Source organism: Tetrao urogallus (assembly GCF_951394365.1).
Source record: "Tetrao urogallus genome assembly, chromosome: 5".
Taxonomy (NCBI): Eukaryota; Metazoa; Chordata; class Aves; order Galliformes; family Phasianidae; genus Tetrao; species Tetrao urogallus.
In genome coordinates, this window is record NC_136818.1 from 47,057,726 (window position 1) to 47,071,719 (window position 13,994).

General features: G+C 39.7%; 1 protein-coding gene across 1 annotated transcript in view; it reads right to left on the reverse strand.

Annotated features, from left to right (window-relative positions):
* Positions 1 to 176: 176 nt before the first annotated feature.
* WASHC2C (WASH complex subunit 2C) overlaps positions 177 to 13,994 on the reverse strand; it is a gene marked incomplete at its 5' end in the record, with an annotated part of 30,964 nt that continues 17,146 nt past the window's right edge. Inside the window, 10 exons of the mRNA XM_079535588.1 lie at positions 177 to 454; positions 3,931 to 4,102; positions 4,689 to 5,285; positions 5,598 to 5,810; positions 6,480 to 6,542; positions 8,180 to 8,299; positions 9,908 to 10,003; positions 10,200 to 10,328; positions 12,315 to 12,482; positions 13,483 to 13,665. Of these exons, the coding sequence (XP_079391714.1) occupies positions 318 to 454; positions 3,931 to 4,102; positions 4,689 to 5,285; positions 5,598 to 5,810; positions 6,480 to 6,542; positions 8,180 to 8,299; positions 9,908 to 10,003; positions 10,200 to 10,328; positions 12,315 to 12,482; positions 13,483 to 13,665 (1,878 nt within the window). The 3' untranslated portion in view covers positions 177 to 317. The remainder of the gene's footprint in view (positions 455 to 3,930; positions 4,103 to 4,688; positions 5,286 to 5,597; positions 5,811 to 6,479; positions 6,543 to 8,179; positions 8,300 to 9,907; positions 10,004 to 10,199; positions 10,329 to 12,314; positions 12,483 to 13,482; positions 13,666 to 13,994) is intronic.

Sequence of the window (13,994 nt, forward strand, 5' to 3'; positions counted from 1 at the left end):
CAAGGATTCTCTCCATAGATCTGTTCAATAAAACAAACTATACTTTGTATAATAGGTAACTTCATTGAAGGTATTGCACAGGCTATATTCATCTGGCCACCATGGAAAAAAATAGCAGGAGGTTACTGTCCTCTTTAAATGTATCATTAAGCGCAATTAGATCCAGCACAAGAGCATACTAACCATTTAAAATGGGTAATCTGTCATTTAAATATCCACAGCCATCTCATTTCAGGTCTACTGGATTAGGGAATCCAGAGTGTTAGTACTGGACAGGGCGCAGGAAAAGCCTCCTCTCTGCAACACACTCCTGTTGGCTACTGGCCTCCAAAGGCATTCAGTGGGTCATCAAACGTGTTCAGTGCCTTGCTTTCAGATTTCACTTCCGAGGCTGCCTGGGAAGATCTGCTTTTGGGAGTGGGTATCTTGATCTGGCTGCCAGAGAATATATCATCTAGATATGGGAAAAGAAAAAAAAGAAAGATAGATAGCTTTAATAGGAATTGACTGCTAAACAGAAGTATTATTGTACAGAAAATCCCCAGCACACCACAGCGACTGCCAAGGACATTCTGTTATAAACAAATGCTTTTCTGCTGCAATTCTACTTGGATTTGTTAAGGACATACGTGGGAGCTGCTAGCTGCAAATCAAATCAAGAATAGGTTTTTTTCTCCATAAAGCTGAATAATACTTATATTTTATACCATATTCAAGCTCTCAAAAGCATTTGACAAGCATTAATAAGTTAAATGTCTGCAATAAATTTCATCTTGCAATTTCCAGAAGACAACCTCCTGCTTCTCTAGAACATTAGCATTCGAAGAACTTGAGAGAATCCGTGAATTGCTGAGATTGGTGCCAAAGAAAATCACAAGAGAAAAACCATACAACTTGCTAGTGATTGCTGTGCCATCTGCTAGCCATGCCAGAGAGTCTTTAACCTATAGCACAACAAAAACATAGCATACAGCACTGGAGAACAGGACACAGCTCAGGTGCAGGAGGCAGACTGCTCTGATCACCTTCTTACTAAGTATTCAAAAAGTCTGTGTGCAGTCCTGAATCAAGACCTCCCAACTGCCTTCCTCAGTGTAAATATTTCTGTAATGAGTAAAAGTAAACAGGACTGCAACATGAAAAAATCTTCCATTCTATTAAGACAGAGTTATTTCCCAGAATAACAATAGGTAAGGGGAAATCCTCCAACACACACACCATATAACAGCAGAGCCCACAAACTTTCAGCTCTTGCTGTGGCTCGTGCTTAGACCATACTGATGGAAGAAGACAGCTCCTACTCTACTAGCACTGAAGTGTTGCCATGAGGTTCTCTGGAGACTGTGAAAATGATTTAATTTTTAATTTATTTTACAAGACAGAGATACCTGGATTCCTTGTGATTCACAAGGCCCTTACATAGCTGGTTTTGAATCCCTACTTAGGAAATACACCCCATACAGAGGTTCTTGGTTATTTTCTGGTCTACAGTATGAAAATTAACACTCCAGCCTTAAATATCTATCCTAATCTTGAGCAGTGGCCAAGCAAGAAGTGGCCTGTCACAAGATGCTTGCCTTTCTCTTGCTTCTTCTTCCCCTTCAGCACGTTTGTTACTGCGCTGATGATAAGGATTACACAGGAATAATCCAGGACAGCACCTCAGCACAACAGCAATTTGGAAAAAGCAGTGAAATAGAGTAATCCCCTACTGGCATTACTCCCTAGCAGAAAGCTGTCACATAGATTTGCTCCATAGTCAGCTGGGAAATAGTGCGAGTGCTATCAGCAGTAGAGGTATCACTCACATTTTATAACAAGGCTTGTTAGAAAAAAGAGTTTTGGCCACAAATTCCAGCATTTGTCATTGCACAAGAAAGTTCACTTTTTCTAAATTCTAGATGGGCAGAGACAACATCAAGATGCTTGTGTCATCTACCATACAGTCACTGAAGAGGCAAGAAGAATAAAGACCTACCACAGAATTTTTCATAATACTTGTGCTGGCAGCACAAGCTTACCACAAATGTACTAAATAATGATACAAAACTGGTAGAACAAAGAAAGCAAGCTGCTTGTGGCCTCCACGCAGTTGAACTGCAGCCAGTTAAGTGTTTTATCTGCAGCAGAAAGGATCGCCTTCTGGTACCTTCAGCCTAGATAAAATGTTACCATATTGCTGAATCCGAATCTTAACCTGCAGAACAGGGAAGAGTCAGTTCTACCGCTCTAAGGCCAGCAGAACATCTTCACCATAAGCTATCTCCCCTGCACTCCAGCTGGTGTCCATAACTCTGGGCACTAAGAAGCTGCATACTTGTGGCTGCACTGAAAACAAAGCTCCAGAGCAGGCAAGTACAACTAATAGACCACACGTGGCCCTAGACCGCTGATAAATGCAGCCCCACAAGATCATAAACTGCTAATGTTATTAAGTGATTTTTAGTGATATTTTTCATGAGTCAGGCATGGCTCCAATGTTTTTACTGCCCTTATTTTTTGTTTCAATAAAAATATAAAAGTTTTGTTACTTGTGCACAGTACCTATGTCATATATTCTAATTATTATTATATATTTTATATGTGGCCCAAGACAATTCCTCTTCACTCAGTGCAGCCCAGGAAAGCCAAAAGGTTGGACAACGTCCATGTTCTAAAGGAAAACCAAGTCTACCAGATACATGGGGTGGTAGATGCTCATACATATCAACATTAAATGGGACATCAGAGAACAAGCTCTGGCATTAGAATGCATGTCAAAAATAGAGTGCAAAGGACAAGATTCATCATGACTTATTTTTCAAGCTATTTTCAAATTGGTACTCTCCAATTGTTTTTTCAACACAAGGCTCTGGATTTGTATGCAGAAGTATTTAGAAGATGTAGTGGTTTGGGAAGTTCTTTCATTTGCTACAGGCTACATGGAAAACAGTAAACTATTAAAATATTTCTAAAGTAAACTTAGAATGAAATATTTCTCTTGATTCAGTATATATTTCATGAATCTTGCCTGCAAATGTGTAAACATATATATATATTTTTTTTAATGTATCAATTGGGAATGCCTTGAAATCTCAACCTTTTCATTCTCTGGCAAGTTCTAATCCCTTTACAGACTTTAGCCAGGTCACTCCATCAGGTCTGAGTGCTTAACAGAAGCACAAGCAAAACAGCGGTTAATTAGATTCATTTTGAATAGGTTGAACAGAATGAAGGCTGACAGGAATCAAATACAGAAGAGAAGGGACATTTCCTTGTTAGAGGAAAAGAATTACGTGAATCCCAAAGGAGACCTATAAACACGAAGAGCCTGAGAACAGATGCAATTGGGAAAATCAAATGACTTCTGGTATCTCCACTGACAGAACAAGAAAGGAGCATACTTTACATCATTTCTAGTTACTATATGGTGTTGTTTTTTTTCCAAAATATTATACAGAGTACCCCTTGCTTTCAGGTGTAGCATTTCCAAATTGCTCTGGGTATACACTGATGTAAACAAAATCCTAGGATCTTAAGAGCTCTAAGATAGTCAATGCAGCTGGGATAGGGAAAGATTTATTCACAGTGATTCATCTGAAAACAGGATCAAGCAGCTGTGCAAATTTAAACATGGAACTTACCTCTTAGTGCTGTAAGAGCATGAGATTATTCTCTTACTCCAGACAAGAAATGTTCTAATTCCCACAGATGAAGAGATCCCTACAGGGATTAAACTATTCCTCCTCTCAGGAGGGTTTTATACACTTTCTTACAGCTTTTAAATTCGTGCTGTTCCTACAGATCTAGGAAGTTCTCACACAAGGTTAAAATCTTGCATGTTCACAGACATCAGAACAATTAATAGTTCAAGAAAGTGAAGGGTTCTAAAACATCTAAAATAAACACATTTGGAGACATGACATTAATAGCAAGACATTAGACACTTACCCATATCATCATCAAATATGGATTTTTGTTCCACCTTTTTCTTGGTCTTCTTTTCTTTTGGTTTTACAGTGAGATCCGCAAAGATATCAATGTTATCAAAGAGGTTACTCTCTGTCATTTTCTCTTTTGCTTTGCTCATTGGCTTAATTGCCTCCGTAGCAAATATATCATCCTTGGAGCAAAGTACAGAGAGATTATCAATATACAGCACACTTCAAGGGAATAATCATTACCTGTACACAGCTGCTAGGGCATTTAGAAGACTGACAGCCTCAGGCTTCCCAAGCCTGAGAAATTTGGGCCCCTTCTCCCCTACCGGATGTGGCCTAGTGAGGGATTGTGCACAGGTCAAATACAGTGTCACTTCTTCAGAATGCCAACCTTTCTCCTTTTTTGAATGATCTATCTGAGCTACTGTGCACTGAACAAGTAGCAGAAAAGAACCAAATACTTCATTAATCTAAAAAAGGTAATAACCATGGGTATGTCATCACAGCACGTTCACTGCCCAATCTGCTCTGATAAGGCTTCACCTTCTAATCCACACTTGCTAATAAACAGATGAACCCTGAAAGTAAGGGTTTCTGTTGCCCAGTAGCAGAGTACAATTGACACTTCATTAACTGTTCTGCACAATCCCCTTCCTACTCAGCCTGTGTTTAAGTAGAAGTTTTTGCATCTAAGGCCCTGGGGGGGTCAAAAAGGCCAAGGTATCAGGCTTTCCTTCCCAACTCCTTCCAGCAAGCCTCAGCCATTACCTCAAAAATATCTTGTGCAGCAGAATCAACAGCTTGCTGAACAGCAGATTTCAACTCCTCCTTCCCAGTTTTCTGACTGGGGAAAAGAGAATCTTCCTCCTCCTCCAAAAAAGACATAGGGCTGTTTTTTGATGAAGACTTTTGCTGTACAGACTGGAAAAGAGCACTGCTGTCCTGATTACCCAGAACAGAGAGTTCAGGCTTTTTCTCCATACCCTTGATGGGTTCGTTGGCCACACTTCCTGGCATTTCCTCCCTCAATTTTGATTGTGTAGCTGTTCTGGATGTTGAGCGGCTTGCAAAAAGGTCTTCTGATTCAAACAGATCATCTCCTTGGTCTGTGGATTCTGGAGGAAGTTTGTTAGTCAGAATGCTGCCATGAGCTGGTAGTGATGAGCCAGAGAGAAAACCATTTTCTTTAGATTCCACTTCAGTAACAAGCTCCTTTACGTTCTCCATTGTTGATCTCTGTTTTGGTACTGAGAACGGTGGTTCTTTAGCATTGTACACCTCTTCACTCTCACCAGACTCTTGGGCAGCTAGCCGGCGGGCCATTCTGCTTGGAGGCCTGCGTTTTCCTGTAACCTTGATTCTGGTCTGTAGGAAAAGAATAAAAACAGAGAGGGTTATATTGAAGGGAGAAGGAGATAACCCTACACTTTATGGAAGACAGATTAAGACCCATGCTTTGTTCTAACACTTTTTTCATAACACTGTAAATTAACATTTTACTCATATCAGCACACTGAAATTAACTTCAAGTTTTGCTGAAGTTACGTAAACCAGAGCTATAAGCAGCGACCAGTACATTTAAGCAAGCATTCAGTTGTGAAACCTGAGCAAAGAAAGATGAGAAGATGCTGATTTAGCTTTAATTCCCTTTTCTCTCATCTTAAATACCAAGGTTACCTTATTGGCGCTGTGCAAAGTATCCGCTTGCATAGGCTGATCAAAGCTTACACCTAATTCTTCATTGTTCCCTGCAGCAGGGAAGGTCTCACTGCTCTGTACGTCATTGGGCTCATGCAGTGGAGTGTCCAAAATGGGGAAGGGGGACTTTACACTGGAGATCTTAGGCACTGCACCAGGAAGTAAGGCTGCAGGGTTAATAGCTAAATTAGCCTACAAAACAAAACAAAAAACACATACACACACACAAAGATAGCATGTTAATACTGCTCCAGAGAAGCAGCAAGAACTAGCGCATTTAGGCATTCAAGTTCTACTCCTAGAAGTGCCTGGCCTCTCTCATCTCAACTCACTTCTAGATCGCCCACGTTCTCTGTCTCACTAAACCTTTGATTACTCAGTGCTATTACACTGTACAAGAACTTCAAGAACACCTCAGTTATAGTACCTCGCACAAAAGAACTATGCAGCCCAGTATCCTGTCTGAGGACAAGACTGGTTCTGACTTTGGAGTGAAACAGTTATATAGACAGTTTTAGATTTTTCACATCAAGAGAAGGAAATAACCGAAACTCAAAACCCCTAAGAGTATCTAAGCATACTTAAAATATTGCTGAGAATTGCAGGCCAAAAAGCCCACCCTCTGCTCCCAAACAGAGTTAAATAGCATTGCCCATAGTCAGGTCTGAAAAGTAAAGGGGGAAATAATGTTAAACATGCAATACAGAAAAATTAACAATAGAGGACATGTCATCTGAAAAAAAAAAAATGGCAAAAGTAAGGTAGGGAAGTAAAAAGATTTTGCTTCAGGGAGAGCCATCAGTGAGGCAAGGAAGATATTTTTTATTTTTTTGAAAGCCAGAATGCCAGTAAAATAATTACTTGTAACTTTCCAATCCGAGATGAGGGTTCTTTGGTTTTAATGGGAACGGGACCTGTAGATTTCTGCACAAAATTACACTGAATTAAACAACAGGTGGAGAATATCAACATCTTCAACCAGACTATAGCCTGAATCTCAAAACATCTGTAGAAAGGAACCATTTCACTGCTTATCAGCTTCTTCTTGAGATACCTTGTTTTCAACACACATTCTAAAACCAGAGCTAGTCGTTTGACTTTTAAATCCTGTTCCTCATGTCATAGCCCCATCTTTGTTACAATTCCACCCCTTTCTATCAATATTATGTTTTACCATCATAATTCTACAACTTCCTCCTTTCTCCAGGTCACACACAACACAAGTCAAATCCAATCGTGACAGCCACCCTACCTCCTTGCTTATTCACTCCCCTAAGATCCTATGGTCATGCTGTCTTGTCATAATTATATATATGCATAAGTATATAAATTATACATATACAATTACATAAAAAATGTATAATTACGCACACATATGATGTATAAGTGTTATAATTGACTTTTCTCTTTGTCATTTGCTGTATTAGGGCCATAGACCTTAATGAAACCCACACTGGAGTCTAGAGTGTTCCAAAATTGCAAAGCTTTCAAGAAGGAAGCTTTCCTCTACAGAAAGCAGGCCACCCGTACCAAAAATATGACCAGCAAGTTCAATGAGCAAGAAAGCTGTGTCACCTGAAGACTTTAGTCAGTTCTGGGACTCAGGGATAAACCAAATCAATAAAAGGTTTCCATCCGAGGCTTGCTTTCCACAAGTCTCCGATCTGCAATGGTTTTATGAGCTGGGCTGTGCTGCCATTGGTGCGGTTGGGCAGTCTTTGAGCATTTGGACACTGTACTGGGGCCTTGATAGCATGACAGAAGAATCCTGCTGTCTGCAGTAATCCACCACTTAAATGCACATGGGAATTGGCTGAACCTTAAACAGGTGAAGATCATTCCAGTATTTCAGCAGCTACAAAAGGATGAAGTCAAATGTGATCCTCTACATCGAGGAGTTCTTTACCAGAAGGGAAGATAAGCTAACTACTAGTCCTACAGACTTATTATGTGCTCCTCAGCCCAGAAGGCAAAAAACAACCTCCGCTCAACCCATATTCTCAAGCACCCCACAAATGAAAAGCTCATCTCTTACAGCTGAAAATCAAACAAGCAGCTCTGATGAGACAAGCCACAATTCAGATACAGACTCCCCATCTGTGAGGGGAGTCCTTGGTCCTGCAAGATCAGGAGTCTTGTTTGCTCACTATGAAACTTTCATGAAGAGTCTTAGCAGCCACAGATTTGTTCTGTGTGCTATGATCTCTTGATCATGATCTCATGATCATGAGAAAGCCCACCTATACTTTAAAGACCACAGTAACTCCAGCAGATACTGGCATTTCAAAGAATGAGCAAGTGATCAAATCACACCAAACTGCACCTGAAGTTCTTCACTTGCACTTGGCCCTCATAAGCATGCTGGCAGTGAATAAAACGTTAGCAATAGCATTTAAACTTTTTGCAATTAACAGCGCACCTTTTGATAAGCAGAGACAAGTATGGCCACATATTACTGCATTTCTGCAGCTTTGCAGCCAACGAATCCAGGCATTAATTTTCATCTTTACAGGAGACCTATTTAAAACATCTTTTCCAAGACACAAGCTTTCAGTACTTGCCTCTGTAGTTACTGTCTTCAGAGCTTCATGTTGTTTGGCACTTAAAGCATTTTCTAGAAGATTACAATTCTCCGAGGAAGGGACAGGACTGGTCTTAATTGTTTTCTTCTCTTCTATTTTCTGAAAGCATTAAGAGCACAAATCAACATGAATTGGAAAAAAACAAGATCTGCAGAGCAAGAAAACAACCAAAGTTTTTTTAAGATCTGAATTCCATTTCCAAAGAAAACTGCCCACATCTTTTAGGCCTGCAATGCATTGCAGGCATTACTTTCTGGTCATCAATGATAAGGGCCTTTCACTCCTTCACACTTATAACCTTTGTTGTCTGTGGCGATGCAAAATAAGGTGAGTTTGGATAAGATTCCAAAAGCATACATATTTCTCATATACAGAATAGCAGGGAAAATAAAAGCATAAACTAGCTAAGGAACACTACTGTTTTCAGAGTTTCAAGCAAGCAACCTTCGTGAGCAGCTGAGAGCACTGACTAGAGACAGTCCCTCCCACACTCCTCATATAAACAGTTTCCAGGAAATATTGCCAGTTTTCTGGCCTAGCTTCCAACTATTGGCCTGAAAATAGACTAATGTTAGAGCTGGCTTCAATTTAGTTAAGCTCCATAGGTTGCTCCAAAAGTAATGCCTCCTATTTGTTTCCATGGAAACCACAACAGTTAAAGACCATACGAACACTATTTGATAGAGCAAATTGTCAGCTAAAACACTACTTTGCAACACAGCCACCATTATTTTTTGCAAGCTATGAACAAGAGAGCCTTCATGCTGTGCTCGTAAAAATCTGCACCAGCAGAGGTGACCCACAGTCAGTATTTGCATTGCTGAAGCACACCACCACTGCCTCACTCGGCTCACACCCACTGTTTGGTCTCCATAAACATTCAGCAAGCATCAGTGAATGTTAATGGGTGCAGTTCCAAAGGAGAAATTCAACTGTACACCTTATTTCAGACACTATTTCATCAGACTGCCCCTCTGCTGACATTTGTTGACCAGCAACAAAAGGTAACAGAATACTGGGGGGAAGGTTCAACCTCCACTGCCATACCGCCAACACCCCCCGCTGATTTGTAGGCCAACATAATAAAATATGATGCATTACTTTTGGATCAGTCCTTGTACATTTAGAGCAGAAGTTCAGAATGCATGTTAGGACTTGGAACTCAAACCACCCATTATGTAGCCCAGTTCATTATGGCAGCTTCTCACCCTCTAATAACAATCCAGTGATTTTATTAACACATTCATTACCTTAAATTAAACCAATCTACAGACTTAAATGACATAAAGGGCTTCAGGGCTACTAGTCCCACAAGCCATACTGAGCCTAAAGAATCTCACTGCAGAGAGGTAGGCTAAAGTTTCAACATCTCCAAGGTATCACTACCTATTAAACCAGCCAGACCCTGAATAATACACAAGCAACTTTACTATTCTGATTTCTGCTCAAGTGTGTTCTCTAACATTTAAGTCCATCCCAATGGTACCAATGGAGGAAAAAACATATAGTTCTCAAATCTCAGCCCTTGCAGGTCTGCTGCATCTGTTTGTTCCATATGTCTTCAGAGTTACAAGAGCCATTTCTGTTCTCTCAAAAAGACTTTAAAGTGATTTCATGTCCTGTCAGAACACATGTGGAAAAACTCCCTTTTATGCACTTATTTCCATGGTCTTCTTCAGAAGCCATGTATAATAGAGGATCACGTACCAGAGGGTTTGTTTTAGCAGTACTGAAGAGATCATCCTCATCATCATCCCCAAAAAGACTTCCTCCAGATGATGGTTTCAGAATACGATTTGTAGACTGAAGAGAAAAAGGATAAAAAAGAATGTCACAGATCAAAAGCACATCTTCTACCCACAGTGCCTTGACTTTAGCACTTGGCCATTCCTAGAGATCAGGGACTTTTAAGTTGTGCTCAACTGTGACACACTAGAAGGCTACACACTTCAAAGACCTGTTTTTAAACAGCAGGTTCAGAGGAGGGATTTGGACTCACCATTGACGTCTTGGGACTGGCAAAGAGGTCAACATCTGGATCATTGTCCTTCTGAAGTTTGTGACTAAAAAGAAGCTCTTCATCTTGAAACACACCAGTGCTTTTGGGACGAATGCTCTTCTCAGAAGGCTGAAAGGAGAAAGGTTCAGACATTAAAAAAAAGAATCTTACTTACAGAGGACACTGCTTCAGTGGTGTACTTGCCAAGCAGATAAGGCAGGTTACAAATGACCTCAGGCTGTGCTACAGCCCTGGCAACAACAAAAACACAGCTTGAACTACCATAGCATGTTCGTAGTTTGCAAAACCTACAATGCAAATGCTTGTATTATCAGTTCATTTTGATTAGAAGACATTAAATAAAATGTACTTCCAGGTCTGCCAATTTGAAAGATAACTTTTATTATTTACTTGTTATGCTTCCCTATGAGGAAGAAAAAAAAGATCTTCAGTATGGTATTATTAGTATACAGCAAATGTTTATATTTTAGGAAGAAACTTTCATGCTTAGAATTATACATATAGATGAGGGTGCATGGCAGAAGTGAGAAGAAAATCTGGCTAGTTATCTTCCTGAACTACCTGAAAAAAAAAAAAAAAGCCAACAAAAAAAGATGAAGCTCTTTAAAGCTGTTATTGTTGACAGAGTGCTCATCCTCCTCCCTTTAAAGCAAAAGCACCCCCATAGTGAAGAACAGAACTTTTGCCTTTGGCAAACACACGTATTTCCAACTCAGCTGCTGAGCGGCAGGGAAGGTCAATATCAAACATTCTCTCATCTGCCCTCCACAATCTGGCACACCAGACTGCATCTGCTTTCTAATGCTAGCTTCCAGGACACCATTACACCATTTTTTGGTCCACTCTTACTATATATATTTTTTTTAATACTACCTTTATACATCTTCATTCACTTGCTTTATCTTTACGCCAAATGCTGGGTCAAATTTTTGGAGCACTAGAACAGCTGTGTATACACAAATGCACAAAGGTCTGATGTACACCTAGTTTTTTGCTATACTAAGCACTCAAAATGGTAGCACTTTCCCTGTCAAAAAGATCAGGTTCCTAAACTAATTACCGTAATTTTTTCATGATTACGCACTTCAGCACTGTAACCACTCCACTACTGCTATATTCTGCTTGCTTCCTAGGAAAGCTTTAAAAGGGCTTAGATTTTCCCAGCCGCCACCCAAACTTCCCCCACCCCAAAAAGAAAACAAAAACACATGCTCATAACAGGTAAGTGTTCAACTAACTCTGAGGCAGCAATAAACAGGGAATTTTGTCCAAGAGTCATTTGTTTCATTCAACTCCAGGGACTCACAAATAGAGTGCGTATAGTCTTTGGTGCTGAAAATCTATTTTACAAAGTTCTAAGATGACAAAAACTTGTGGTATACTCTAGTATACTCTGTACTTTTAGATATGATTTCAAGTTTACTGAACACATTTTGGTATAGTTGCATCAAGTAGAAATATGAACGTTGCCATAAATTCAAGGATATCACTGCTGTAGATTCAAAGCCCACATCTTAATGCAATATATCAGGAAAGCCAGACAGCAAGAATATGGCAACTAGAGGCTTTTTTTTTTTTTTATTTAAAGTGAACACATGCTTGGAAAACAGAATTAAGCATAGCTTCAGCTAGAGTCATCTTAGAACTAAGTCTGCTGGTTTATGCAGAGCAAGCAGATTGTACCACTATTAAAAGAAGGATAAAGTACGAGGCTTCATACTCCATATACCTCTACTTTCTAATACCTCCAACCTTGAGTAATTACAGAATCAGTTCTTTACAATAGACATCAAGTAACTGTATCAAGAAAAAATATTTTCAGATTTTTTTTAAAGTAGCATATGACAAAACGTTTCCAAGTCAGCAGGATGGAAAAAAAATCACAGAGGGATTCAGGATTATGGGTAAGTGTAGGAATTATTTCTCATCCAAGAATTAGGAAATTGAGAAATTGAGAAAAATTACCTAGCATGAATCGGAGAAAGGAGGTGTGAAAACAAACAAATAAACCCTTCTAGAAAACTAGCCTAGAATAGGACTAGTTTAGAGGTAGAAGTATTATTTCCCAGTATTCAAGAACTTCCCTAGACTCACCACATCATTGCCTTTGTGTGCATTTTTAATGTCATCATCTTCCAGTTTCTCCTCTTCCTCCTCATCGAACAAGCTTAACACTTTCCTAGCTTGGACACTGGCATCTTTCTCCAGAGCTGGTGGTGATGCTGCAAACAGATCTGGCTCCAAAGATGATGTGGCAAAAGGCTCCACCAAAATAAATGAATAAATAAATAAATAAACACACACACACAGAGCTGTTACTTAGTTTGAGTCTGCCCCAGACCCACTAAGCTTTGGTCAGAGCTGTGCAATCTGGTATCACAGCAGACAATTAAGTACAATTCAATTATACTAAGCAGACAGAATAGCAACATGCAGATTATCAAGATAGATTTCAATAGATTAAGAAAACATTTTATAACTCTGAAATGAACGTAGTCACCTTCCTGTACTCTACACTCTACAAACTGATGCTGTTAATCAGATTTCTGAATATTGTTTCCTTCCCATCTATGTGTCAGGTTACATCTTGTTCCACAACTCTGCATTCTGTTGTTTTGACATTATCTGCAGGGTATCTAATTCATGCCATTTGGGATTCTTCATATGGGCAGCACCACCTGAACACTGAGAGTGCTCAGGAAGGTTTAAAGCACCGTAACAATATACTGGAAGCTATCAGCTGCCAATTCCCCAACGATCTTTCAGAAGGAGAATGCCCAGGAGTTAAGTTCTGTTGAAGCTTCTTCAATAATGCACTCAAAGCTCTTTCTGTGAACTACTGCACAGGAGAAATTCACAATCCTATTCAGCCTCAACTCTGTAACTACCAACACTGACTACAATTCATCAGACAACATGCTCAAACAGGGAAATTACTGAGCTTTACAAAGCATACCCATTAGTATAAGCTTACTGTTTTTTCAAAAGGAGAGCACTGCACACATGGAAAAAAAATTTCCCCACTCAGTCTAGAGTAGAAAAAGAACTCAAAACACAAAACTTTGGCAAACACTAGCTGGGAAATGAATTTAAATGCCATTTAATCAGTTTGGTAATGTTTGACCAATAAGTGATTTTGCTAAAAGTTGAGTTATTCTCTCCCAAGTAAAAGCAGAGGCAATCAAAAAACTAATTCTGTCCCCATTACATTTTTATACTGAATCTTTGCCATGCTTCAGGTTAATATAAGAAAATCTCTTACTTTTTCCTTTGTCACCTGTCTTCCGACATCTGTTCCTCTAGGCACAGGAACTGCTTCAGGCTCTTCTGAAGACCACAGTGTATCTTGTGCCTGGTTAGACTTTGCAATATGTGGTCGATCATTCTTTTCCTCTTTTTCCTCTTCATTAAACAAGGATTGTGTTTGTGCTGGCTTTATTTTCTCCTGCAAAATTACGAGAATCATTCACACAGAATTGCTTGGTATATTAGAAGAACATGCTGCCGAGAGACAGCAGACCCTCAGTTTGCTATCCAGGAGTCCACATGGACACTGGCAATGTGCTTGAGGTTGCTTCCTTTTCTTGCATTCTGATTTCTAGTATGATAGGCTCTTAAGACTGAATAAAGAGCGCCAAGAAGCAGTTGCAAACTTAAAGCAGATGCTGTAGGAATCCTGTTCAATTACTGCAGTGGCTTCTAAGATCACCAACAGCCAGACTTCAGAAGCTTGCCTGCTTCTTTTTCCACCCCCAAAATCTGCACTTAACCTAC